The sequence below is a fragment of the Silene latifolia genome, chromosome 2 (assembly GCF_048544455.1).
Source record: "Silene latifolia isolate original U9 population chromosome 2, ASM4854445v1, whole genome shotgun sequence".
NCBI classification, from domain to species: Eukaryota; Viridiplantae; Streptophyta; class Magnoliopsida; order Caryophyllales; family Caryophyllaceae; genus Silene; species Silene latifolia.
Window position 1 is genome coordinate 198,644,892 of NC_133527.1, and position 25,755 is coordinate 198,670,646.

The 25,755-nt window shown below is 35.9% G+C and overlaps 3 protein-coding genes and 1 long non-coding RNA gene across 6 annotated transcripts; 1 reads left to right on the forward strand and 3 right to left on the reverse strand.

The window, feature by feature from the left end:
* Positions 1-1,394: 1,394 nt before the first annotated feature.
* LOC141644371 (glycosyl hydrolase 5 family protein-like) lies at positions 1,395-4,629 on the reverse strand. 3 transcript variants are annotated; one of them, XM_074453881.1, is made up of 4 exons: positions 4,197-4,629; positions 3,242-3,489; positions 1,929-2,490; positions 1,395-1,472 (listed from the first exon to the last, which is right to left on the reverse strand). In XM_074453881.1, exons 1-3 carry the CDS (start codon positions 4,587-4,589, stop codon positions 1,941-1,943), a joined length of 1,191 nt encoding a protein of 396 aa, XP_074309982.1. In that variant the 5' UTR covers positions 4,590-4,629; the 3' UTR covers positions 1,395-1,472; positions 1,929-1,940. The 3 variants fall into 3 exon arrangements, with proteins under 3 accessions (XP_074309982.1, XP_074309981.1, XP_074309980.1); XM_074453880.1 differs by having other exon boundaries at positions 1,395-1,490; positions 1,937-2,490; positions 4,197-4,589; XM_074453879.1 differs by having other exon boundaries at positions 1,395-1,490; positions 4,197-4,589.
* Positions 4,630-8,282: 3,653 nt separating this feature from the next.
* Positions 8,283-11,702, reverse strand: LOC141644373 (glycosyl hydrolase 5 family protein-like). The gene is made up of 3 exons (XM_074453882.1): positions 11,211-11,702; positions 9,686-9,933; positions 8,283-9,051 (listed from the first exon to the last, which is right to left on the reverse strand). Exons 1-3 carry the CDS (start codon positions 11,601-11,603, stop codon positions 8,526-8,528), a joined length of 1,167 nt encoding a protein of 388 aa, XP_074309983.1. The 5' UTR covers positions 11,604-11,702; the 3' UTR covers positions 8,283-8,525.
* A 2,779-nt stretch (positions 11,703-14,481) lies between these two features.
* On the forward strand, positions 14,482-16,561 carry LOC141632692 (uncharacterized). The gene is made up of 3 exons (XR_012537815.1): positions 14,482-14,737; positions 15,064-15,332; positions 16,114-16,561. It is a non-coding gene; the product is annotated as an uncharacterized LOC141632692 (long non-coding RNA).
* A 730-nt stretch (positions 16,562-17,291) lies between these two features.
* On the reverse strand, positions 17,292-23,907 carry LOC141644370 (E3 ubiquitin-protein ligase RGLG5-like). The gene is made up of 13 exons (XM_074453878.1): positions 23,667-23,907; positions 22,137-22,621; positions 21,801-21,885; positions 21,570-21,710; positions 21,359-21,472; positions 21,147-21,244; positions 20,605-20,684; positions 20,385-20,490; positions 20,157-20,284; positions 19,734-19,965; positions 19,501-19,557; positions 19,209-19,358; positions 17,292-17,622 (listed from the first exon to the last, which is right to left on the reverse strand). The coding sequence occupies exons 2-12, from the start codon at positions 22,500-22,502 to the stop codon at positions 19,278-19,280; spliced, it is 1,488 nt and encodes a 495-aa protein (XP_074309979.1). The 5' UTR covers positions 22,503-22,621; positions 23,667-23,907; the 3' UTR covers positions 17,292-17,622; positions 19,209-19,277.
* Positions 23,908-25,755: the final 1,848 nt, after the last annotated feature.

Consider the following 25,755-nt stretch of genomic DNA (forward strand, 5'->3'; position numbering starts at 1 on the left):
TTATAGGGTATAGTAAGATGTGGCACAAATTCTTGTTTTAGACAGAAATATACGTTTTAAACTTAAAACGTGTTAAATAGGATGGATATGACAAAACCAGAATGTCGAGATTAGCAAAAAAAAAAAAAACCTTGTTTTATCTATGCAACTATGATGTTATTTGACTCCTTTTTTTCTTAAATTGAATATGTCTATTTTAAAAGAGACAATCTGAAGTGGTGGTGTAGGTCGAGATGGGGTTGATATTTTGAGATTTGATTATTTGGAAGGCAATATATGGAGGAAGTATCCTCTCCATTTCCTAAGAAGAAATGGAGAGTTCATTTCATATCAACGGTCTAGATCGCATTCTGACAACATCCGACGGTGCTAAATTTAAGCATAAAAATAAAGGAATAATGAAGGTTAGAAGGGTAAATAAATATTATTAAATAGGTTTGAGAGAGAAAATGAAGAGAAAGAAATGAAGAAGATTCTAAGAGCATCCGCAAAGGAGGGAAATAAGCTCCCCTTTTGCCTTCTCTTTCCTTAAATGAGCAACCCCATTGTTGCACCAACCTCCCCATTTTTTGGGGTTCCACTGTTTTTAGGGAAGGTCCCCAACAAAAAAAGTAAGACAATTTTTGTTACTTTTGGGGAGCTTCCCAAATTTTTGTGTGTGAATTGGGGAACCCCATTGTTGCATTATGTAGTTATGAAATGAGGGTAAATGGAAAAGTTAGTGGACGAATAAAAAAAAGAAAGAGAAAATATGGGGAGCCTCACCTTTGCGGATGCTCTAATGCCAATATATGTAGGTGTTTCAGAAGACATTTTAGTGGATAATTAATTAGTGTCGGGGTTAAAACTCCAACCGTTCGATTGATATACACATGGCAATCATCGAGCAGAGGTAAGGATAGAGTTTATTAGCATTAAAACTAATTGAGTCAAACCATGTAATTATGTACTCCTAAACCAACTCCACCAAAGTTCATATCATCAAACTAGCTACAAACGGGCATCTACTAGTTACTAGAATGACAATAATAATGTAGTCGGAAAATAATATGTCGAGTTAATCAGTCCCGGACCAATAAACACCCCTAGTGATATTCAAGCAATTTCCCATATAATTTGAGGAAAATGTTAAAATGATATATTTACGAGTAATGTGGCTTATTCAAAAATAAGATAATGTAAGATGCAAAAAGATTCTATCCAGTACTCCACCCTCTCCAGTACCTTCCAGTGTCTTTTAAGGGTCCAGATTTTATTTCGGAACGATCTAACAGTTCGCTATTGTGATTTTGAAGAGGTGTAGAGGGAATAATAATTTTATATTGTTGTATTAGAGGAAATGGAAGGAAATTGAGAAAATGGGTAATGGAGATTGGAGAGGATCCATCCTCATATAAGACCTCGTTTATTACACAAATTGATGTCCCTTGGAGACCCCAAGATATTCTAAATAAATCTAGTACGAGTATTTTCTAACAGAAGTAACATGACTATTTACTTTACTGGCACTACCCTTGGCCCACGTTGTTAGAGTAATTCCAATGGTATATTTTTAGGACTATCTTGTAATCACAAAATCTCATTTGGGAGTGTCGGATATCATTTTTTCTCACAAATGACCCAAATAGAGGAGAGAGGGAAGCACATGGGGGTGCCCCCACCTTGTCCCCCCTATTCATTTTGTGAGTGGCATTATCCGTCACTTCCTCCGACCCGTCTTCAGCAAGACTAATTGTCTTGTAATTTATATAAATTATTTAGCTATAATGCAACCATTGGAAAAGAAAAAATGAAGGTATGTTTGAAAGCTACATGCTTGAAATTTAATCCTTTGAATAATATAATGTAAAAATTAAATAAAATTAAAGTTAAAATATTAATTTAATTTATGGGACTCATACAAGCTACAAAGTATTGTAGCTTATCACTGAAGGACTTTGTCAAGGTAAAGTGTCGAAATAATGTCTACCATGACGCGGGGATTGAATTACAGAAATCTTCTCTAAGAAGCTTGAATTCCGGACATTCGCCCAATCGTAATCAAGTATTCCATAATACTCCTCCATTCCGACCACCCCTTCTCGGAAATAATAGCTCCCAACCAAAGTCCATAAAGCCCAATCAAAATCATGTTTACTTGCCCATTTTAAAAAACAACCTAAATATTTGTTATCATCTTCATTTGTACCTCTCAAATCGACTCCCCATTCGCTTACAAACAAAGGGTAACCTTGTTTAGGCAAAAACCCTACCATTCTTGTGTAGTTGCTTACCGCCTGATGACATACTTTCTTTGGGTCTCCGTCTTTCCAGGCCGACACGCTCGAGAAGGAATACCAGTGCACCTCGAAAACAAGTTTATCTTTGAAGCTTAGAGTCACTGGTTTGTTGTGTAGGAAGGAGAGGTTTTTGTCGAAATTAAAGCCTGAGAGTATGACCAATGCATTTGGTTTTGCCTTGTGAACTACTTCTGCTCCTTTTTGCATGTACCTTTACGATTAGGATATTTATGTTACTGGTAGACCTGACAAACAGATCGGGTCGTGTCGGGTTCGTGTTCTTGTCACCTATAAACGGGTCACAATCCTCCAACCCAAATCCGATCCAATTAAATATCGTGTCGTGTTCGTGTCTGACACACTTACATAAATGGGTCATCAAGTCTCAACCCTAACCCGTTAATTTCGTGTCGGGTTTATGTCGTGTTTTCGTGTCATGTCTATATTTGGAAAGTTTTAAGTATATTTATGTGATGGAGGACCAAAAAAATTGGATTACTTTGGTAAACAGGTCATTCGTGTCGAGTTCGTGCAGTGTTTAAAGAGGTCAACCCAAACCCAACCCAATTAAATATCGTGTCGTGTTCGTGTTCGTGTCAGCCCATTTACATAAATGGGTCATTAAGTCTCAACCCAAAGCCGTTAATTTCGTGTCGGGTTCGTGTCGTGTCATTGTTTGCCAACTCTAGTTATTGGTCTGACAAATTATTGCCTAAAGATAAAAAAATAGTGCGTAAACCAAACATTTATAAAAGGCGGATTCGAGCGTTTTGGGTTTTTAAAAAGTTTTCATTAAAATCAAGGGCTACCAACCAATTACCATATAAAATTGGTAAAAACGCAAGTGTAACATGTAGGAAAAACCTTTGTTTTGAAGGTTATCACGACCAAATTTTAAGACGGTAATAATATATAGACGATTTTCAATAGGAACTATGAGGAGGACGGATATAAATTTGTACCTGTACCAATCATCAACATTTTGTCCAGGTCCCCGGAGTTCATTCCTTAAGCTCATCCCAATTACGTTAAGGTTGTCCTTGAAGAGTGTTGCCATTTTCCTCAAGCCGTTGATCCAAAGGTTAGGCTTGAAGTACTTGTCGCCGAAGAAGCCATTGCCGTCGGTTATAGCACAACACCACCCTGGTTTGGTTAAGTGATTGTCTAATATCAACATCACTTTGTTGTTTGATAAGCTTGCCACAACTGCCTGGAAATCACATAAATTACAATTTAATTCGACCGTCTTGTACATGAGAAGTTTTACTTACTTGTAAAAGTATTACTCCCTCTGTCCCGGTCATTTGTTGTCCTTTTCCATATTGGGGTGTCTCAGTGAGTTGTTGTCCTTTCTATTTTAAGAATGAACTTGATGAGCAATTTGATCATTCACACTCAATTTGTTCCACTTGTCATTTTCTAATTGGTCACTTCTTCTTTCCTTGGTCTTTGTGCCAAAATCAAAGGATAATAATTGACCGGAACGGAAGGAGTAAATTTCATATGGAACTGTTTTAATAACAAAAGGTAAACAAATAAACAGAATGATATAAGTAGTAAATGACAATTGTTATAGCATACGACGACTCTATACTAGTTTAGATGTCTCGTTTATTTAGATTTTCTAATTGAGTTACATAACATACTACAATTTCATTGTACAATGTTACAACGATGCTACATAAGCATGTTTAATATAAAAACGGTAAATTTATGTAAATATTATGCATATTAGTTAGTCTTACTTGTAACTGTTGTAACTTACAAGGCATCACCAGCCAAAAAAAGTGAAGTGTTGGTTTAAATAACTTTACGTACAATAATGTTACAACAATCTTACCTAACAACAACTGAAAATACATACATCAACAAGTCAATATAAAAACAGTAAATTTATGCAAATATTAAAAAAATTACCTGATATGCCTTAATAAGTGAAAGATCAAGAAATGTGGGATTATTTTTTTGAATCCCTAAAATATCATCATGAAGTCCAAACCTAAGAAAAGACTTTTTCACAGTTAAATTTGCCAAGAAAGCATTAGTAACTAAATATGTAGGCCAAGTTAACCTAACACAGTTAAATCCCATTTTCAATATTTTTTTAGAAATAACATCGACTGGTTGCTTGTTTAGGCCTTCAGCCACCATTACGTCAGTGTGCGCAACCCAGTTAACGCACGCAAGTTTCACACGCTGGCCATGCTCATCGACTATCCACCGCGATTTTGTCGATAATGGAAGTGCGTGTGAGACACTTTGGTTGAGAAGTAGTAGGGAAAACAAGGGTAGTAACACATGCTTCATCATTATAGTGAGTTTTTTTTGTTATTTTGTTTAGTGTTGGTTTATGTTAGTAGTTTTATGTGAGTATATATATAAGGTTTATTTAGATGTGATGTGTTTTTAAATAATTAACTGAGAAATGATTAGAGTGATTGAGTCAAGTTATGAAACTAATTTCTCCACAGGTCCAACACCAAATCAGCTACGAACAAGCAATTGTTAATTACGAGAAAAACTCCCTTCATTTGTGTTTTTAATATATGATGTTTTGTATTTTCGAGGTAATTGTTTTGAATTTAATATTTAAAAAAATATATTTATTCAAAATTATAAAAAATGTTACTATTAAATTTCTTATGAAAATTTCTGCAAAATGTTACCGTTAAATTCCTTATGAAAACTTCTGTTTTGAAATGAGGTGGTCATATAAAATAGCAGAGAGAGTAATACAAAGTAAACAATTGACTAAAATATTACAAAATAAAATAGATAAATAAAAGACCGGAAAGAACAGAGGACTAGCATAATGGAGTAGCATTCTAGCAAACAATAAAGAATAGAAAAACCCAAAGAAAAAGGCAAATAAAGTAAACTTTTACGGATCACAATCTTATCGTATCATTGAAATGTGATACGGAGTATATGTTGAGTGATGCTATGCACGTGAGAATGTCCAACCTACCTACCGTCCTGCCTGGTTCGAGCTGTCATTGAAGCAGAACAAATGATCAGGACGGAGAAAGTAATCGGTTCGGTAAAGTTGTCGGGGTTCCCATCTGTTTTCCAACAAGTGGTTTACGTTTAGATAGGATTATGTGATTAATCTATGGAGCTCAATTTGGATATTCGCCATTTACAATGCGGATTGTTATAAAATGTTTGCGTAACTTGTATCTTATGATTTATTTTCCCAACAACTCCATGCAGGGGGCGGACCCACATACAACTATAGTGTAGATTTAGAACCATTAAATGTTGTCCAAATGTAATTCGGCCTATTAATAGAAACTTGCGAAAAATGGACTCCAAGTGCTACACCAAACCCCAAAAAATTAATGAGAAAAATGAAGATTTGCTAAACCATAAACTATGTACTTTGCCATTTACAATGCGGATTGTCATAGAAATGTTTGCATAACTTTTATCCTATGATTAGTTATTTTCCCAACAACTCCATGTCTCCATACGAAGAATCATACACCCTCCTATTCACTATATTCTTCCCCTTTTTTTTTGCACAAGGAATAAGAAACTTAACTTGGAGCACACAAAACACACTACCCCACTTGCAATTGAATTTGGACAACACAAATCAACCCAAAAAAGGAAATAGGGAAGAAAACCCGAATAATCCGAAAAAGGAAATAGGGAAGAATATAGTGAATAGGAGGGAGTAGTATGTAAGATCTTCTCTTCGACAAGTACGACTCAGGCCCATGTGCGATTTAACATGGTATTAGAGTCCAAAGTTTAATCCTAGGCCACTACTTAACGGGTCCGAAAAGCGACGACGTTTCCGCCCGATAAAACAGGTTAGAAAAATAACGATATTCCTGTCAATCGATCGAAAAGAAAACCTTACATGCGTGTGAAAAATCACATGTTAACTCTTCCATATCAACGAAAGGGCCCATGTGCGGATGTAACACTCCAAAGAGTGAATCTATTATCTCACTCCTAATGCATGGTAGTGTTGTTCAGGTATTCCCTCCATTCAACTTTAATCACCCCACTGTAATATAATACTCCTTATATATATTGGAGAAATGGGGTAATAAAAATTGAATGGAAAGAGTATAATAAACACAAATTTTCATTGAAAGCGGACAATATTCGTCACAAGTTGAAGACGGATAGTGTCCTTTTCACAAAATGCAAATGGATAGTGTAAGAGGACGGAAAAATGGATACGCCCACTTGTCCTCCCACTTGCATTTTGTGACAGGATCACTATCCGTTTTCAGCTTGTGACGAATAGTGGTTGTCTTCAATGAGACGGACGGTATAATAAAAGCATGAGTTTATAATAAGCCTCCATTCTTACAAATACAAATTTTAGGCCATTTCTTTTAAATTTAAAGTCATCCTCTTTAAGTTTAGTTCGGATCCTATAATTTCAGTTCATAAAAGTTCAAATTCTATAAATTCAGTTCAGTTCAGTTTTGTTCAGATCCTATAAATTTAGAAAAATTCAGTTCAAATTTTATACGTTCAGTTTAGAAAAGTTCAGATATTATAAATTCAGTTCAGAAAAGCTCTTGTTTAATACTCCTAATTTGTTAGGATGATTAGACATGAGGAATGCTTCTTAAAGATCAAGTAAGTTCATTCCGGGATCGTAGATTAACCCAAGTAAAGCCCTATGACCCCCTCCCGGATTCGTGAATGGGAATCCTAAATCAGTTGAGTCGTCCTATTGTCATGGTACCCATCCAAAAGTCTAAGTCATTAAACACACCTAGTCTAACTCTATCTAAGTCATTAAGCACATACTCCCGCCTCCGGTCATTTTTTGTCTATTTTATTTTGGGTGTCTCGATTATTTATTTACCTTTTTTATTTTTGGAATATCTATGCATATTTAATTTGATCCACTTGTTATTTAATAATTGGTCATCTTCTATTTATTTGGTCTTTGTGCCAAAACTAAAGTTAGACTTAATCGGATGGACGTAGTCTTATTCTAATATTCATTTTAGATAGATATTATTGTCTTGTAGGCCACTGAAAACAAATTTAGCACTTAGGCCCATCTCTATTCAATTCAAACCAACAGGACATTGGCCCATTTGAGAGCCTTTAAGTAGTAACTTAAGAGTAGCATATCCACATAACATATTACCCGTAGACCTGGTACAGGGTCAACCGGATCGGATTCAGATCGAGTTACTTTTGGGTTCGTAAGAATTCAGGTTAGGTGGGGGGTGAGTCGGGTCTTTTATTATTAAGTTGTTTAAGGATAATGGTCAGTTTGCAACAATAAACATTCTGGTCGGGTCAATTCGGGCTTTGAGTCATACTCGGGTTCAGTTTAGTTATCAAGCCGGGTACGGGTCGGATTAATTGGGTTGAGTCATTTAGGTCGGGTGGGCAGGTCAAACTTGTTCGGGCCAATTCAGGTTTTGGTTCATGCTTGGGTTCAGTTTAGTTGTCGAGCCGGGTACAGGTCAGGTTGGGTTGGATCATTTGGGTCGGGTCGGGTCGGGCCGGTTTTGTCGGGTCTAACAACAAAGTACTAATTATACAAATATACAATATACAATTTGTCTATTAATTCTCTAGCTATACATACAGGTAGCTTGTCAGGGTTCGAACGTCCCATGGACCGCCTTCAAAGACGGTCTCCTCAAACACTGGACCCCACACGGGTGCTATACAATTTGACAGTAGAACTACTAACATCAACAATCTTAAACCATAACCAAATGGGTTTGGTGTAGTGGTTGCTCACCTCATCCCTTAACCATGAGGTCAGGGTTCGATCCCTGCCCATGGGAATGGAGCAAACTCTTTAGCTAGCCATACACTGTTGTTGACGGTGAAATTTGATCTTATGTCGGCTTTTTATGCCTCATTTTCTTGGTCCTGCATCTCAAAATTGCATGCTGTCATTTTTTTTTACTGACATTTTAATTCTCTGTAGTCGGATTTATTTGCTCAAGAATTCAAGATTCATTCTTATTTGATTATTCAGGTGATTTGAAGTATAAATCCCGGTGCCATCAATTATATAGTCATCATTCAGTTCAGACGATGTTGAGTACCGGAATACAGATATGTCCGTTCATTTTAATCCATAAACACATTTAAGTTTTCATAAAAGAGCCAAGCCTTACACACAGTCACCTGTTTCGGATTCTGCTGTCTCAATAATGTAACATTGGCACTACCCCTAGCTTTACATATGAGGCGGCCGGTCAATGTTGTTGCATCATCAAGCGTGAAGTGTCGAAATAACCTTTACCTTGACGCGGGGATTTGTATCGCAGAAATCCTCTCTAAGAAACTTGAATTCCGGACACTCACCCAATCGGAATCAAGTACTCCATAATACTCCTCCATTCCGACCACCCCTTCTCGAAAATAATAACTCCCAACCAAAGTCCATAATGCCCAATCCAAATCATGTTCAGCTACCCATTTTAGGAAACAATTCAAATATCTATTACCATTTACATCTGTACCCCTCAAATCGACCCCCCACTCGCTTACAAACAAAGGGTAACCTTGATCAAGCAAAAACCCAACCGTTCTCATGTAGTTGTTTACCACCCGGGTGCATACTTGGTTCGGGTCTCCGTCTTTCCAGGCCGACCCGTCCGTGAAGGCATACCAGTGCACCTCAAAGACCAATTTTGCCGTGAAGCTTAGATTCACAGGTTTGTTGTGTAGGAAGGAGAGGTCTTTGTCGAAGTTTAGGCCTGAGAGTATGACCAAGACATTCGGGTTTGCGCTGTGAACTGCTTCTGCTCCTTTTTGCATGTACCTTTGTTTTTGTCAACATTGTAGATAGTTAGCCATGAACAGGGGCGGATTTAGAACTAAAATTTTGGAGTAGCGAATTTTTCTCAGGTTGATTTATACTTAGAGTAAATTATCAATAAATCCCTTTTAAAATACATTTTTTAAAACTTACTCTCTTTTAAAAAAAAGTTTAAAAATTACACCCAAAATATTGCAAAAATTTAAAAATTGTTTCCAAACCAATGTTTTTGTATTTTTATGACAAAAATGCCCCTCATTTTTTTATTTCTCATATGATTATCGAACTCCATTATAACTATGACCATCCTTCTACCACCCAAGGGGACTCCAAGGTCAACCACCCGTCCACAACAATTCTCCACCCAAAATCCACCCATCATATGCGTCATATGAGAATAAAAAATCAGGGGCATTTTTGTCATAAAAATGTAAAAATAGGGGTTTGGGAGCAATTTTTAATTTTTTGCATTACTTTAGGTGTAATTTTTAATTTTTTTTTCAAAAGGGAGTAAATTTTAAAAAGTGTATTTTAAAAGGGAGTTTTTGATAATTTACTCTTATACTTATTAAAACTAGGTCTCGATATATAGACGATTTTGAATAATGTAACTATGAGAACAGATATAATTTTGTACCTATACCAATCATCGGCATTTTCCTTAGGTCCCCGGAGTTCATTCCTTAAGCTCATCCCTATCACATTAGGATTGTCCTTGAAAAGTGTAGCCATTTTTGTCAAGCCTTGGATCCAAAGGTTAGGGTCGAAATACGTGTCACCAAAGAAGCCATTGCCGTCGGTTCTACTACAACACCACCCTGGTTTAGTTACGTGATTGTCCAATATTACCATCACATTGTTGTCTGATAAGCTTGTCACAACTGCCTGCAAATTACGTACACTCCCTGGTTTGGTAAGATGATTTGATTCGATATGGGAAATTTTAATCGTACAAATTAAGTATTATCCCGCTTATTTGTCAAAGTACTAGATTTTATATGAGATCGTTATATGAACTTTAATACGGACTCAAATAAAATTTTGCATGGACAGTAAATTCAGGCTCAGACTCTGTTTGACAAAACTGACATTCTACAATCTCAAATTGACGGTAAAGGGAGTAATCTAAGTTTGGTAAGAGTTAGTGAATCCGTGCAATTATTGAACAACACTTCACCAATCTATCAACTTTATTTTAAGTGAGTTGATATTGGAATTGACTTATGTCTCTAAATAGTGTGAAAGTCAAGGTTTAGCATGTTACTCTATAAATGTACTGACCCGTTTCAGTATTGATTTATTTCTTTCATAAACAAGGTCACACACACTTCTAGGTGGTACATATATTTCAACCATAAAGTCTCCCTTCAAATGGCATTTTCATCTAAAACTTTAAGAGAGATTATATGTGACCATTTTAAGATTAGAGTGACGACCATTTTTAAATGGTCACATTTTTATGGTAAAAATCGCCACATCTGACCATAATATAGTCAAACGAAAATGGTCCGGACCAAGTGGGAATTTGTGTATTTCCACATACACTCATTATATTTAGGAATAATAACAAATGTATCATATAGTCATTCATTAGGCCTATGAAGTGTCAGTAATTGTTGCTTGAGATCGGTTTCACAATGTGAGACAGTCCCATTAGTAAATTGTGTCTCGAGATTAAATGTATGCAATTGTGTCTGAATTACTTCTAATTTGAAATTTAGAATGAAGGAGTCGTACAAAACCTTGATTTTTCATTTTGCATGTTTTAGTAGGAAGTGTAAGAATGTGTTACACACGTTTTTGCCAATTAAAAGAAAGAAGAAGAGTGAACAGAGATATTAATGTCCAATTAACTACAAGGAACTACTCTTTTAATTTGCATTCATGCTTACTCCTACCACTAACAACCCCATTAATGCCAGAAATAACCTGAAATGTGAAGTAAATTACACTTGGTGTACGGCATACAACGATCTTATAGTAGTTTACATATGTCATTTATTTATATTTACTAAATGAGTTACATAACCTACTACAGCCAGACATTAGGTTTCAGGTTCGACTCCCCACATCTCTTATATTGTAATGCCCTTGCAGGTTGCAGCTCATTTGACACCAAAAATATGTAGACGGTAAATTAATGCAAAAATTAAGCAAATTACCTGGAATGAAGCAATAAGTGAAAGATCAAGAAATGAGGGATTATTAGCTTGAAACCCAGAAATATCATCAGTAAGTCCAGCATTTAGAAAAGATTGTCTCACGGTTAAAGAAGCCAAGGAATCATTAGTAACTAAATATATAGGCCAAGTTAATCTAACACAATTAAATCCCATTTCCAATATTTTATTTGCAATAACATCAATTGGTTGTTTGCTTAAGCCTTCAGTCACCACTAAGTCGAGGTGAGAAACCCAGTTAACGCACGCAAGTTTAACACGCTGGCCTTTCTCGTCGACTATCCATCGCGATTGTGTCGATAATGGAAGTGCTTGTGACACACTTTGGCTGAGAATTAGTAGGGAAAAAATGGGTAGTAACAAATGCATGATCATGAGTTTTTGTTTTTGTTATTTTGTTTGGGTTTTATATTTTACGCTAATTCTTCTAAGAGACGGTTTATAATAAGATGCGGGGTGTGTTTATTTATAAGGCAAGAAATGATAGGCGATGCATAAGGCAGTTTAATAGGTGGGTAAAGAGTGTGAAAGTGTACCCTGTTTTGAAGTGTTGTTGCTTCTTTTGATTTGCCTTTGGCTTTGAGTTTGGCTTGCAAGGAAGATACTATAATAATAATGACATTTAAAGTTGCATTGAGAATGTGATATTTAGGTAGATGGTACATTAGTACTTCATTAATGGTAGGTTTAGAAAAATCGACCGTTCGATTGATATACACATGGCGATCATCGACTAAATGTAAAGAATTAAGTGAGAAAAATAAGGTTGAAACCCTTTTCTATTGTAAAGGAAGCCCAGAAGAAGGCGACTTTTTGATATTAACGGGATTTGAAACCAGGTCTTAAGTACTAACGCTCATAATTATGAAACTAATTTCACTACAAGTCAACACCAAGTGAGCTACAAATAAGCAACAATTAGTTATGAGAAAGACTAACTTTAGTCCATAATCCGTAAGTAATACTCTTCATAGTACGAAGCAATACTTATATACTCCAATTGTATTTATTTAGGATTATGTATTTTTAATAGTTTATGTGAGACCATTTTACTGATATAACCAATTATATTTCTAATAATAAAATGGAAATATCGTATATTTATGATAATCGGGATTATATACTTCGGCCCCGCACGTCTCATTTATAAATTGGATCAAGTCTCTTACTATGCACAATAAAATGTTAAATTTATACTGATAATGCAGGATGAATGGAAATGCAAAATGCGTTTTGCTTATGTACAATGTTGTGTAATGTGTGTGTATAATTAGCAATGTACAATTGGAAAAAGTAATGCATTACGAATTGGATGTTGTCTTGTACGTCAAATTAAGCTTTCTCGTCAGTTTTCACTTTTGAGAGTTATTTCTGTCTAATTAGCCATTATAAATAATTAACCGCTTTCACAAAATACGTCTTATTGAGAAATGAGAATTGCTTAAACTACGACGTAAATTAAAATCATAAGTTTTATGTTAGACGGTTTTATAATTTAGTGAGCAAGTACACTCTGATGTATATAATTGAGTAGTAATTTATGATATTAGATATGTACTCCGTATTTGCTTATTATACTCGGTATTTCCGATTGGATTTTCGTTATTTTCATGAGTTGATGGTTAACATATTAAGATAAATAAATAAACTCTCACAAAACAAAAGGCAAAAATGAATATTCTCTTTCAGTTCTTCAAATTACTTTTAATATTTTTGCATTCTAAAATGCGGCAATATTCAGTATGGAGATAATTCCACTTCGAGTGTGTAAAGAAAAAGCCTAAAAAAATGTTGAGATAAGAGATTCCCCTCTTGGGAAAATAACTAATCAAAGCTTAAAAGTTGCGGAAACATTCATGACAATCCGCATTGGAAATGGTGAACGTCCGTATTGAGCTCCAGAGATTAAGAGATCGCAAATTCTTTTTGAAATGGTGTATCCGTCTCAAGCTTTGGAAGGGTCGAATATATGATGAATATGAAGTTTTTTAACTAAAAGTGTTGAAATATTAAGTTTTCTAGCTAACACTAGCTCAATAGAGAGTCTTGAAACATTAAAACTTAAGAGTCGGTTTTAACTAACAGTTTTAAAGTATTAAGTTTTCGAGCTTTGAGTACTTAAGGATTGCTCATTCCATTGCAAAATCTGCTATAGTTTAATCTCCCTATTTTTGCTTACCATCAACAAAAAAAAAAAATGGAGTGTCTCATTGGCTACGCCTAGAGGTGGACAACATAGCGGGCCAGCCCGGCCAGGCCCAGCATTGTCACACGGGCCAGAATTTAGCAGCCCGGTCAGCACATGGCCCAGCCCTACGGGTCATGCTAGTGTTGGGTTTTTTTATTGACCGGTTTTCGGTTTTTTTTTTAAAAAAAAAAAAAATTGTAACCGACCCGCCCTTATAGTGCGTGCCCTGCGACCAAAACCAAAACAAATTTGACCCAAATTTGACCCAATGTCCACCTCTAGCTACGTCTGCATACAAAGCTTGTTTATATAACCGTTTACATGACCAACCTTCAGAATCTCGATCAAGCTCTTAAGTTCTGACCAATCCTTAACTACTTTGAGCTGCTCCATCAATCAATACTTAAAGACATGACGCTCAACTACGGAGTAGCTCAGTTGTTAGAGTCATGAGAAATGATACACATCACATGGGTTGAAACCCATCAGCATCACATTCACCTACATGGCTCACTTTATATTAAACATAAAAAAAGACGTAAAACCGATATAGCGTAATTTACGAAAAACTACTATCTCACAAATACTACTTCGGGCAAACCCGGTAGCAAAAGAACAAAACTATTATGACCTACTAGGGGTGGTCAAACATTTGGGCCAGGTCAAGCTGACTTGGGGGATTGGTCGGGCTTCCCCAGCCCCCAGGCAGACCCAGGACCGGGTTTAGGGTAGGGGTGGGTCGACACGGACCGAGTTAGGCCTGGTGGAGGTAGATGGATCTGGACCGGACCGGGATAGGGTAGAGGGCGGTCCGGGTTTGATTTGCTCGATTCCATGCATGACTCTAGTATTTTATGGGTTGGACCAGGCCTATCACGGATCACACGGGCCAGGTCAAAATCGACCCTAGTAGTGTGTCGGGTCCCAGCAGGCAGGTCAACCATGATGTTTAACCACTCCTATAACCTACTTAATTATAGGCCATCTTCGATAAATTTTAAATATAAAAAACATAAATATCAACTCTCATGACTTTAAATGGAGGACCCCTCCAAAATCTTACCCAACCGCCAAGGCCCATAACGAAATAACAATAGAATTAGTGAATTAGAATTCGATTCCTCTTCTTTCAAAACCCTAATTAAGAAGATCACAAAATTAAACCGCAATTTCTTCGTTCTTCTCACTGTTTTCCAAATGGACTTTCCAAATCTTGACAAATTCAATGAAATGTACGCAAATGTACACGAAGATGAGAGGGAGCTCGTACTAAAAGCATGCAATTCGGCGTTGGACGTGTTAAGGAAGAACATACGTTTTGGTAAGCTTTAATTTGTTTGCTTAATTTGCTTGTTTTCTGCTTAATTGTCGTTGATTATGTGATTTATCCATGTTTATGTGTATTTACATCAATTTTACTGTGTGTATGTGTATTTATACATTAATTTCACAGTGTTTATAGTATTTCTCCATTAATTTGATAGTGTTAATGTGTATTTTCATCAAATTTTTACGTCAATTTAACCTCGTTTACTGTATTTACATCAATTTGACAGTGTTATATTTATATCATTTTGACAGTGTTTATTGATTTATCGAATTATGTCGATTTAAGAGTGTTTATGCGTATTTACATCAATTTGACAGTGTTGAGGAGGAGGAGGAGGAGGAGGAGAAACCTGTTGTTGATGTTGTTGAAGAGGAGGAGAAACCTGCTACTGATGTATTGTTGTCGAAAATGTCGGATGATGACTTGGAATTGCAAATCAAGAATCTGACTGATGTTGTTGCTTCTATGAGTTGCAATTCACAAGATGAGAGCGAAAAACATCAAGCTGAATTGGACAGTCTTCTTGCTGAAAGGGAGTGTCGTCTCCTCAGTTTGTACTCTCGCTGAGCTATGATTGCTTTAAGCTGTGAGTGTTTTTATCGAAACAGTTGTGTTATAGAAGTTTTTATGTGTGAAATAGGTCCGAAACAACTCATGTCTTGTTAATCCGGTTAGTAATGTGCAATACTAACACAGAAGGCGGTCTCGCTGAGCTATGATTCGTTTTAACTTTTAACACATAAGGCGGTTTTAAGAATGACTTACTGATTGTGCAATACTACGGCACAGGGTTGTTGACTAGTTCATAAACTTACTGCCAGGTTTCGTCTGTTATTTTACTTTGTATGTATGAGTAAAGTAATGAAAATTATCATTGAAGTGTCCTGATTTTAAAGTCATTTTCCGATTGTAGGAGGGTTGATAATTCAATTTAAGCATCCGAGTCTTTCAGGATAATGAAAGTAATGGTAGCTTATGTCCTCTGTTCATGTTTATGAATTATGTAACCCTGTGAATTAAGAGGCTGACAACTCCATGCCACAACACTCACATATTCTGGTCGACTTTCGTGAGCATAACTTCTTACTTTAAATAGCTAATTGCCAAGTTTACTACTTTACTGATGGAGAAGTTGGCAAATAATGGACTTGTACAGTTGAACATGCAGCACAATCATATCAAATCCCCAAATTTCTAAGTTTGCTAGTTATATTATATTGGTGGAGAAGTTGGGAAACTGAAGAGCTTCAACTATATAGAATTGTATTGTACTGTGTATATAATTATTTCAATCTGCTCTTTCTGGTGGCTTTTATAGTTACGACTATGAAGTACGGAGTATTATTCTAACTTCATGTTTTTCTCAGTTTCAGACCAGTGTCAAAGAGGGAGAAGAAAGTGGAGTGGAAAGTTGTCACAAAGCAAGAATTAAGAATATAGACTCGATTCTGAAGAATTTTCTCCTTTGAAGCATAGTGATTGGTAAGCTATAGGTTAACTAATTCATTGCTTACTTTCTTTGTGTTTTTGGATCGGTAAGCTGTATAAAGAAGGGGATATCTTTCTGCGAAGACGTAGATAACATACAGTATCAGAGATTTTGTTAACTTGTTGAATCTCTTAACTACAAATGCAGCAGTTGTAGACATTTTTAGTTCCAGCCCGCGATCTTAATTACTTATGAGTTATGTCTGTAGATTTCTTCCATTTTTGTGGAATATGGAAGGGATCATTGATCTAATCCGATATTGTGCCTTAATTTTAAAATGATTTGAGGCGGTTATCCTTATTAGTAGTATATCATTGTTTAACTGATACAGAGTACTGCTTATTGTTTCGAAGTCCATGGCGATTTTTTGGTCATTTTGATGGGTTAAGTTTTGCTTGGTTTACGTTTTTTCATGAATTTATAGGTATGGTAAGATGTGGGGTGTGTTAATATGTGGATGATTGTCTGGTTTGTTTATTTGGTCAGCAAGAACTGATAGATTTGTAGCAGAAGGGAGCTTAATGGGGCTGTTGTGAGTATGGAAAGTACTCCTGTTTAAAAGTGTTGCTTGCTTATTTTTCATAAAACTAGCCAAGTCTAACACTTGGATAAGTACCCACGTAATTCCCCATGATTCCGATATAACTAATTAAGTGTTAACATCGTGTTTGTCCAAGAATGCGGATTTTTCTAAAAGAGCCGTCTCATATAATGCCGAATTTGTGTAAATAGAAATACAATTTGCTTTTGTTCAAGTTGGTGTAAAATGTGTAGCAAATGTACAACTGGAAAAGCTAATGCAGTATGCACATCAATTATCTTTCCGGTCAGTCTTCAAAGAGCCACCTAAAGACCAGCCATTTGTTATCTCACGCAAAGGGCAAAGTATAAACAGCATTTTTTGCTTCCTTTGATTGTCCGAAACTATGCCCAAATGCAATGAATGTCGAAACTTCTTCAACCTGAGGTAGATATATGCCTGCCTATTACAAAAGGGTCTCTTCATCCATGTCAATTTTGACATTCGAATAAAAGCCATAATGATGAGTAGTAGTCAGCATCAAATTGAATTTTGATCGAATTAATCATGGTAGAAAAAATTGGCACAAACTGATATACATGACTCGATATAACTAAACTACTAATTTACATGCAGGTTGTGATTTTAGCAACCACGGCTTTGTTAACCAAAAATAAGGCCAAAACACGAACATGGACTGAAGGTTGTAAAAATCATGAAGACTAAAGTGAAGAAGGATAAATTAACCCGTGGAAACAAATTATTGCGACAAATTTACAAAACAAATTCTCTTTTTGTTTTCCTGCTCCGAGTTCCAAAGTGGTTCCTTCTAGAATTAGGCTTCACTAGACGAGATATCCCAAGTTCCTGCAAATAAATGAAATTGCTAAGAATAAAACAGTACTAAAAACAGTGTAGACTTGAAGAATGCTTTATGCTCTCTTGGATGCCACGGAGCATGGTTTCAGGCATATTGACGCTACTACGGACTGCTTAAATCTGGTTCTCCAACTTGGAGGGCTGTGGATATGCACCAAGAGGCGAAGCATATTTTGAATTCTATTTCGTCCCGTCTTTTTCGTCAGTGTCATTGTTTTTCTATTAGTCATTGCCCTAGAAATCTTAATAGGGTTGCTCATGGCTTGGGCAATTTTGGTCATACTGTCAAAAAAAAACAAAAAAAAAAAAAAAAGAGAGAGACCAAGGTATAGCATCTATCAGTGCCATAGTACAATAACAGGCCCCTTCTTATGAGGGTTATTTCACAGGAATAATCCAAACTAAGACTCTCATTCTCATAATAATCTGAATATCATTTTAACTCATAATAATCCTATCTTTAACCATGCTCCTCTCAAATTAGACTAGGTGACCTCCTATCTATACAACCGGTTGCCTTAAGAATATGATTGCCTTTGCCTTCCTTTTGCACACCCGCTCTGTCTTCTTTTTCTTCTTTCTACTGTAAAAGTAAAGCACCAAAAACCCAAAGCTTCCACCAATGCAACCCAGCCACGACTAAGCTGTGGAACCCCTCTCCTCTTCCCACTCTCGAACTCACTACCATTTTCCGGTCACGCATCTCTTCCTCCAAACAGAAAAGGTTTTATAATTATTGAAAAATCGATACTTTAAATCCCAGATCTACAAAAAAAAGTTTAATATTTGACGAAAAATTTCGCTTGTGGTTATGCTGAGGCGGGACGATTGATTGAACGGCGGCAAACACAGTGATTGGTGGTTTTAGTTGATCGCGGCAGCTGAAATGTGGACGGATCGGAGAAGTCGATGACCAGAAAATGCCGACGTACAGGGTAGTTTAGTCTCTGAATTGTGAAGACGGGGACAATGGTGTTTTGTTGTCACTTGTCAGACCAACCAATTGCTACATAATAGCAATACATAGCTCCACTAAACCACCCTTGCCTACATGTTGCTGATCATTACATTTATATAGAGTAGCAGCAATATATTAGGTGCAAAACTGACACGGACTTCGCAAAAGACCACCCCAATTATGATATTGTTAGGATCACTTTCATTTCTCTCCTTTCTAAGATGCTTGGAATACTGATTTTTCTGGATTTTGATGAAATTTGGGGAAGCTCATTAATTTAAGAAGATGAAGACCAACAAACAAAGGGGAAAAAATAGAAAAGAAATAGACTTTACATAGTCACCTGTTAGAAAACCCGTGATATCAAGTAAATTATGGGATCAGTTTAGTACAAGTGAAATGATGTCAAAGTTCGGATTTTTCTCAGTTAAACATTAGGTTGGATTAATATGAGAAGAGAGAACTTAGTTTGGATTAATCCCATGAAATAACCCTTCTTATGAAGGCCAGGTAAATCAGTCAGTATAAAGAAAGAATTAAACGAAAAGGAGAAAAGAAATCACTAAAAACATGTAACAATAAAAGGAAGGAATGCTTTAGAAAGATAAGAACTCACCATCTCTCAAACTAATGAGATATTGGTTGTCATTACACCACGTAGGAGATCTGAAATGTGCCTTGTACCTCAGTAAAGCTTGATTCTAGTTTGGATTGCACGTCGGCAAATAGGGCAAGCGTCGAGAAATTCTCCACAATCGCAGCATGTCTAAACAAAAGGATTGACAATTGAAACAGAATTACTCATCAATGTGTTCACACGAAGATATTGAAGCATGTAAGACCAACCGAAATCAAAGTGTTTAGGTAGATGTAAACACCAAGAAGTTAATTCGAAGTAGATATGATACCTGATGCCCGCAACCAAACGCCATGTCTTTCGGGTTCGTAATGCAAATGGGACAGAGCTGTTCCATAACAAGACAATCCGTGATTAGATGCTAGCATGAATGAAGGGATACGATATTAGAATAAAGAAACGCAAATGTCATTAACTGGTGGTACTCATGATGTCCCTATCATTCAGCATTAAAACTATAAATGCAACTCCTTTTACAAGCACACAACCCAATTAAAAGTCTACCTGATTATCATAACCAGAATTTGAAGGTGGAGCGGTGCCACTAAAACTAGGTGTAGTAGAACTGGTTCCGATCCCTGTGTCACGAGAAGAATAAGTGGGAGGAGAATAAGTTGGAGCACTCTGCTGAAAACTGCTCGATCGAGAATATGGCTTAGAGCCACCCCGTGCAGCAGCATTGTTGTATTGAGGAGGAGGGAGAGACACCCTCTCTGGACATCGTCCTGTTCGACGACTGTCAGCAAAGGAAGGAGATAATTAATTCAAAATTTTATATTTCTAAAACAACCAAATACATTATAACATCAACAAAGCCTTCGTCCGAAAAGAACTTGGAATTGGCTAACATTTACTGTTATTAAAATGGTATAGCTAGGATTTCAGGGGAAAAAAATGGTATAGCTAGAGTTAGGAATTCTATATTACCCCAATAAGCCATGCTCAAGAGTGGCTTTGTATTGAGAAGGTATTTCCATCAAGGCGGAAAGAGCGAACTCGGTTTGCTTTCTTGATGTGTCAACATTTTTTGACATTATTTGAGTAAAATTCACAAACTACACAACAAAAAATAAATAAATTAGTATTTGGATGTCCAGCAATGCCGATGATGAAAAAACTAATGTTTGACCATGGATCAGATGATAGTAAGCTTGCCTGAAAATTGTCAAAAGCACGAGAAGGAATATTATCGTCAAATTCTCTCATCATGTCCCATGGGCCATCTCCCACTCCTACCAGCACTATCGAAAGGGGATACTCACTGTAATTTATTAGAACGGAAAGTTCAGAAATAAAACACTTTAATACCCCACGGATGTGCATGAGAGAGATCAGACGGCATATACTGTATGAGTGAGTAGGGCTGGGAATTCACCTTGCTTGGACAATTGCCTGAATCGTATTCTGCTCTTGGGGACTAAGGTGGCCTGGCTGAGTGTCAACACTCCTTGTAACCTGATAAGATACAGAGAAGCTCATCAGACAACATAAAAAATAAAAATCCACGATACTAAGAAGCACATTAAGTTCATTCAGTGTTTCTAGATACATAGCAACTTTCAAATGCAGAAGTAGGCACTTATTATCAGAAAGCTTAAACAAGCACAAATCCAATCAACTGTAGGGTTTCTCCAAGAAATAAATGTGGACAGGCAGTTTGCGACTTCCATAGGAGTAACCGATGTTTCTAGACTAAGCAGAGGGCATCAACTGTTTTCTACTGTGTCCAGCACATGTTTCAAAGTTCTCGCAAATATGAGTTCTCTTTAAATGAAACAGGGTCATCGTGTTAAACTAAAGAGCTGAAAGGGTCTATCTGGAGTTCTGGTCACACTACTGTGAATCTATCATCTTTCCTCCTAGGAAAACACAACGTAAGTAAAAGAGAAATAACAGAAATAAGAAGAGGTGGAAAACCTGTCCATCAGCGATAATCAGCAGAACATGATACTGCCCACCACTTTGCTCAACAATGGTCATAGCCATTTCAATAACTGGCGCAAAAGAGGTTGGCCCTGCCAAAGACAAGAGAATATGCTGCTACTTTAAAATACTTATTTATATCTCCGATTACAAACAGACTAACAGAGGCTCTATTAGTTACGAAAGCCAGAAGTAGAAGTCTTTACCTGCCAGCCGTAGCTGAGGAACTAGCTCTCTATAACGTGACAGAACTTCTTCAAATCCCTGGCAGTATCGATCATCTTCATAGAAATTAAATACATCCTGGTCATGTGTTGATGCTGTGGCAAAAACGTTTAAAGATAAAATGTCAGATTGTCATCCAGACTATCAATCATACTATGAGATAATTAAACCTGACCTTGCTACTGGACTTACCATCCCCGAATCCATAACATGGAATTAAGTTATCTTCATCGAAAGCAGATAGAGTTTTTCCAATAATTGAAATAGCTTGTTCATAAGGGTTTGATTCAGCTCCAATGGTGTGTAGACTTCTTCTATTGAATGACTTTGCACCTGAGTTTTACAAAGATTAAGCGTATTGCACTATCTAAGGAAAAAAACAGTACATGTAGTAATGCAACAAAGTGAAACAGAAGATTGAACCTGTCCACTCATTGCTTTTCGTAAAGTCAATGCCAACTATTAAATTCGACGACTCAAGCCCAGCTTGTGCAAGCGCTGCGGTAACCTATCATGATATATATAAGCATGAGGATTCACAAGCAAAATAGCATTTGTAAAAAAAAGACCGTGATCGAGCTTTAGAATAACATCAAAGCTAGCACAACATGTCATGCATCATATTTAAGCTTCAGAATCTATCAGAAACATATTGCTCCCCACAATCAATATAGAACCTATCTTGCATCTATTCTGTAAAACAATAGGAAAAAAACGGAACAGCTTTTAAGCTAAAAAAGTAAATCAAGAAAGGCTAACCTCATCCAAGGTGCGGTAATTATCAGCTATCCTCGAATACTTCCTCTCCAACTTCTTAGTAGGCCGTGAATTACTCTGAGGAGGAGCAGCAGCAGGAGCGGAGTAACTATGAGGCAAAGGTGAAGGCGCATAATGAGGATGATGAGGCGTATAAGGCGCTTGTTGTGGGAACCCAGGCTGAGATTGATACGGAGATGCTGGTGGATATCCTCCAACCCCATTCTGTTGGTTGCTATAACCATAAGACGATGATGATATCGACCTCTTCCTTGACGAACTTTTGGAACTTCTATTTCCCATTATCTCTAACACTAAAATTCTCACGGCATAAACCAGAGCACCCAAAGCCAACAGCCAAAAAATCATACAAACCTAACTTCACATTCAATTCCGAGCCTCACCTCACCTCACCTCACCACCTCCGAATTTTCACACACTTTCAAAACCTGACGGCTTAATTTAGGATCATTGAAGTCAATAAATACCTGATTTTATCATCCACAGTGACAACAATTCAAACATTAGTCAAATATCAAGGTGGATATACACACAAAAAGTCTACCTTCCTTACCTAAAAGATTTCTTTTTCAACCAACTACTGATTAAACATTAGTAAATATAATGCCACGAGAAACTCCCTAGAAACTGCAATTGCATACAAATCTAGACGCGTACACAAGCAAATCTGAAAATAACTACATGTCAAAATCAACAATTACTGTTAATCATGTCCATTAAGACATTAACTACTATTTTATGCTTAATTAATCACAAACTTATTTAACCTTGATTTTCACTTTACCTGCTTTATACTTCACACAATAACAATCATTAACATACTTATCCAATTATCCGTCTACTGTATGTGACTATCGTATCTGTACGGCAAACTCGTTTAAGGCATACTTCACACTCAACAAGCAACAACATACTTATTTTATCTACCGCAAAAAACTTTGTATGCGACTGCATCAAAACTTTGTCATTTCACAGTCAACAAACAACAACATACTTATCTATCTACCGACGCAAAACTTTGTATGTATACAAATTTTATACTTCACAGTTCACTCTCAACAAACAACATACTTATCCAATCTACCGGAAAAACTTTGTATGCGACGATCGTATCTATACGGAAAAGTCGTTTTTCACACTCAACAAGCAACAACATACTTATCCGTTATTTATCCGTCTACCGCCAAAACATGTATGCGACGATCGTATCCAAACGACAAATTAAATACCGCAATTATAATACCAATACTGCAATTTCTAGTTCAAATGTTTCATATCTTACCTCAAATTAAAGTTTATTTCGCAATTACATTTCAAAATTTATCGTATATTCGCGCAACATTCAGCTAATTATAGTACTTACATCATCAAAAATCCATAAAATAAGTCAAAATCAAGGAATCATAAAAAGAAGAAGAATCTTGACTTCTGCAATCGTAATCAAGATTATTCGCACATTTCAACAAAATCAAACAAATTTACGAAATTACATATGGAAATTGAAACTTTTACCTGAATAGAAAGTGTAGGCGTGCAGCTCAGAAAAAAATGAGGAGAGAGAGTGACGGAGAAATGTCAGATGTCAGATGTGAGAGGTAGACGAGGAGAGAGAAGTGAGATTCCGACGCTTTTTTTTTTGATTAGTTAGTCAATTGTATAGCGTATTTTGGGAGAGAACCAAAGTTTGCTTTTACAAAATTCTATTTGTAATAATGTTTGCAAAAGAGTGACTACTTTGCATCTTAAATTTGTTAATTTGTTAATTTGGATATTAGATAATCAATCCATTTTATATCGATCTTTTCATTTTATTGTTTAGAGTTAAGTATCGTTTTAAAGAATACGTAAAGTCGAATGAAAAGGTCTTTACTCCATGAACAGAACTGAATGGAGTAGAGCTTAATGGAATGAAACTAAACTGAATGAAATTAAAGTAAAGTTAATTTAAATAGAATTGAGCTGAATTAGAGTGAATGAAGTTGAGATAAACTAAACAACTTAATGAAGGTGAACTGAATTGAAATGAGTTGAAATTAAACAAGAAAGAACGGGATCATGTGACATAAAAGGCATTACAACATGGTCTCTTCAAAAATAATATTATCACTAAGAATTTTATTTGGAATTTTTCCAACTAGTTAATTGATTGAAGTACGTATTTTTAATAATGATAAAAAGTAAATAATTGGTTAGTCCGAGGGAAGAACATGATGAGTCATATACTTTAATATGTTTAACATTTAGGCTCTGTTTGGTAAAACTACTTGAAAAGGTAGCTGAAAACTGAAAAACTAACTGAAATATGAAAAGGTAACTGATAAGATAGCTGATTATATAAAAAAATGTTTGGCAAACCAACTGAAAAGATAACTGATTTGATGAAATGACGTAAAAGGATATGATAATTATTTAATAGTATAGATTTAAAGGGTAAAAACGGAAAATCAAACCAAATCAGGTACCTGAAATCTCAAATGCTACTCTAGGTAGCATTTCATTTCAGGTAGCTTATTTGATTAAATAAGCTACTTGCCAAACGCTTACAAAAAAATAAGGTACCTGAAACTTTGGTCAAATAAGTTACTTTGACCAAATCAGGTACCTGAAATGTCTTGTCAAACGGAGCCTAAACTAAGAGCATGTTTGGCCTAATTTGTTGAAAATGAGTTTTTGTTTTTTTAGCTTAATTTTCTAAGGGGGTGTTTGGTTCAACTCATAAAGGTATGAGGTATGGGTTTGGAATGAGCCAAACCCATACCAAGTGTTTGTTTGGCAAAAATAGAGGTTTCATACCCAAACCTCAAACCCATGAGGTATGGGTTTTAAATCCCGAGGGGGAGGTGGGTATGAGATTGATACCCATGGGTATCAAGTAAAAAAACCAAAAAACATGAAAAAACCTTAAATGGAACATTTTAAATGATTTTTTTTTTCATTTATTTGATTAACTCTTCATTTTCATGATTTTTTAGTATCAAAAATAAATATTTTTAATGTTGTATTTTAGATTTTTTCAACTTTCATGAAGTTCGGTCTCATTCCACCCAAAATTGAAACAAACACATGGTATGTGGAATCAAGTTCCAAACCCATACCACCCGGTATGATTCCTGATTCCAAACCCATACCCACGCGCGAACCAAACACCACCTAAAAGTGTTTTTCAAAAACAGAAGTAGAAAATTGTTGCTTCTATTTTTATGGGCAAAAAGATAATTTTTTGGCTTTTGAGAAACTTTGCTTTAGCTTTTAAATAATGACATGTTTGGCCAAAAACTGTTTTTAAGGCCAAAAACACTTTTAAAAATCAGGCCAAACACACACTAAATTCTACGTGTTTTAATTTCCACACTACTTCAATATTATCAGTAGTATAAAATGACACAATTTAACACTTAGTAATTAATTAACCACCATCTACTAAATTCTACGTGTTTTAATTTCCGTTGATAAATATATAAAGTTAATCCATGAGTATTATTTAATGATTGAGATATAGAATATGCAAAAAAAAAAAAAAAAAAAAAAAAAAAAAAAAAAAAAAAAAAAAAAAAAGTTGTAGGTCTACCCACCAACTTAAAGTGAGATAACCAGCACAAAA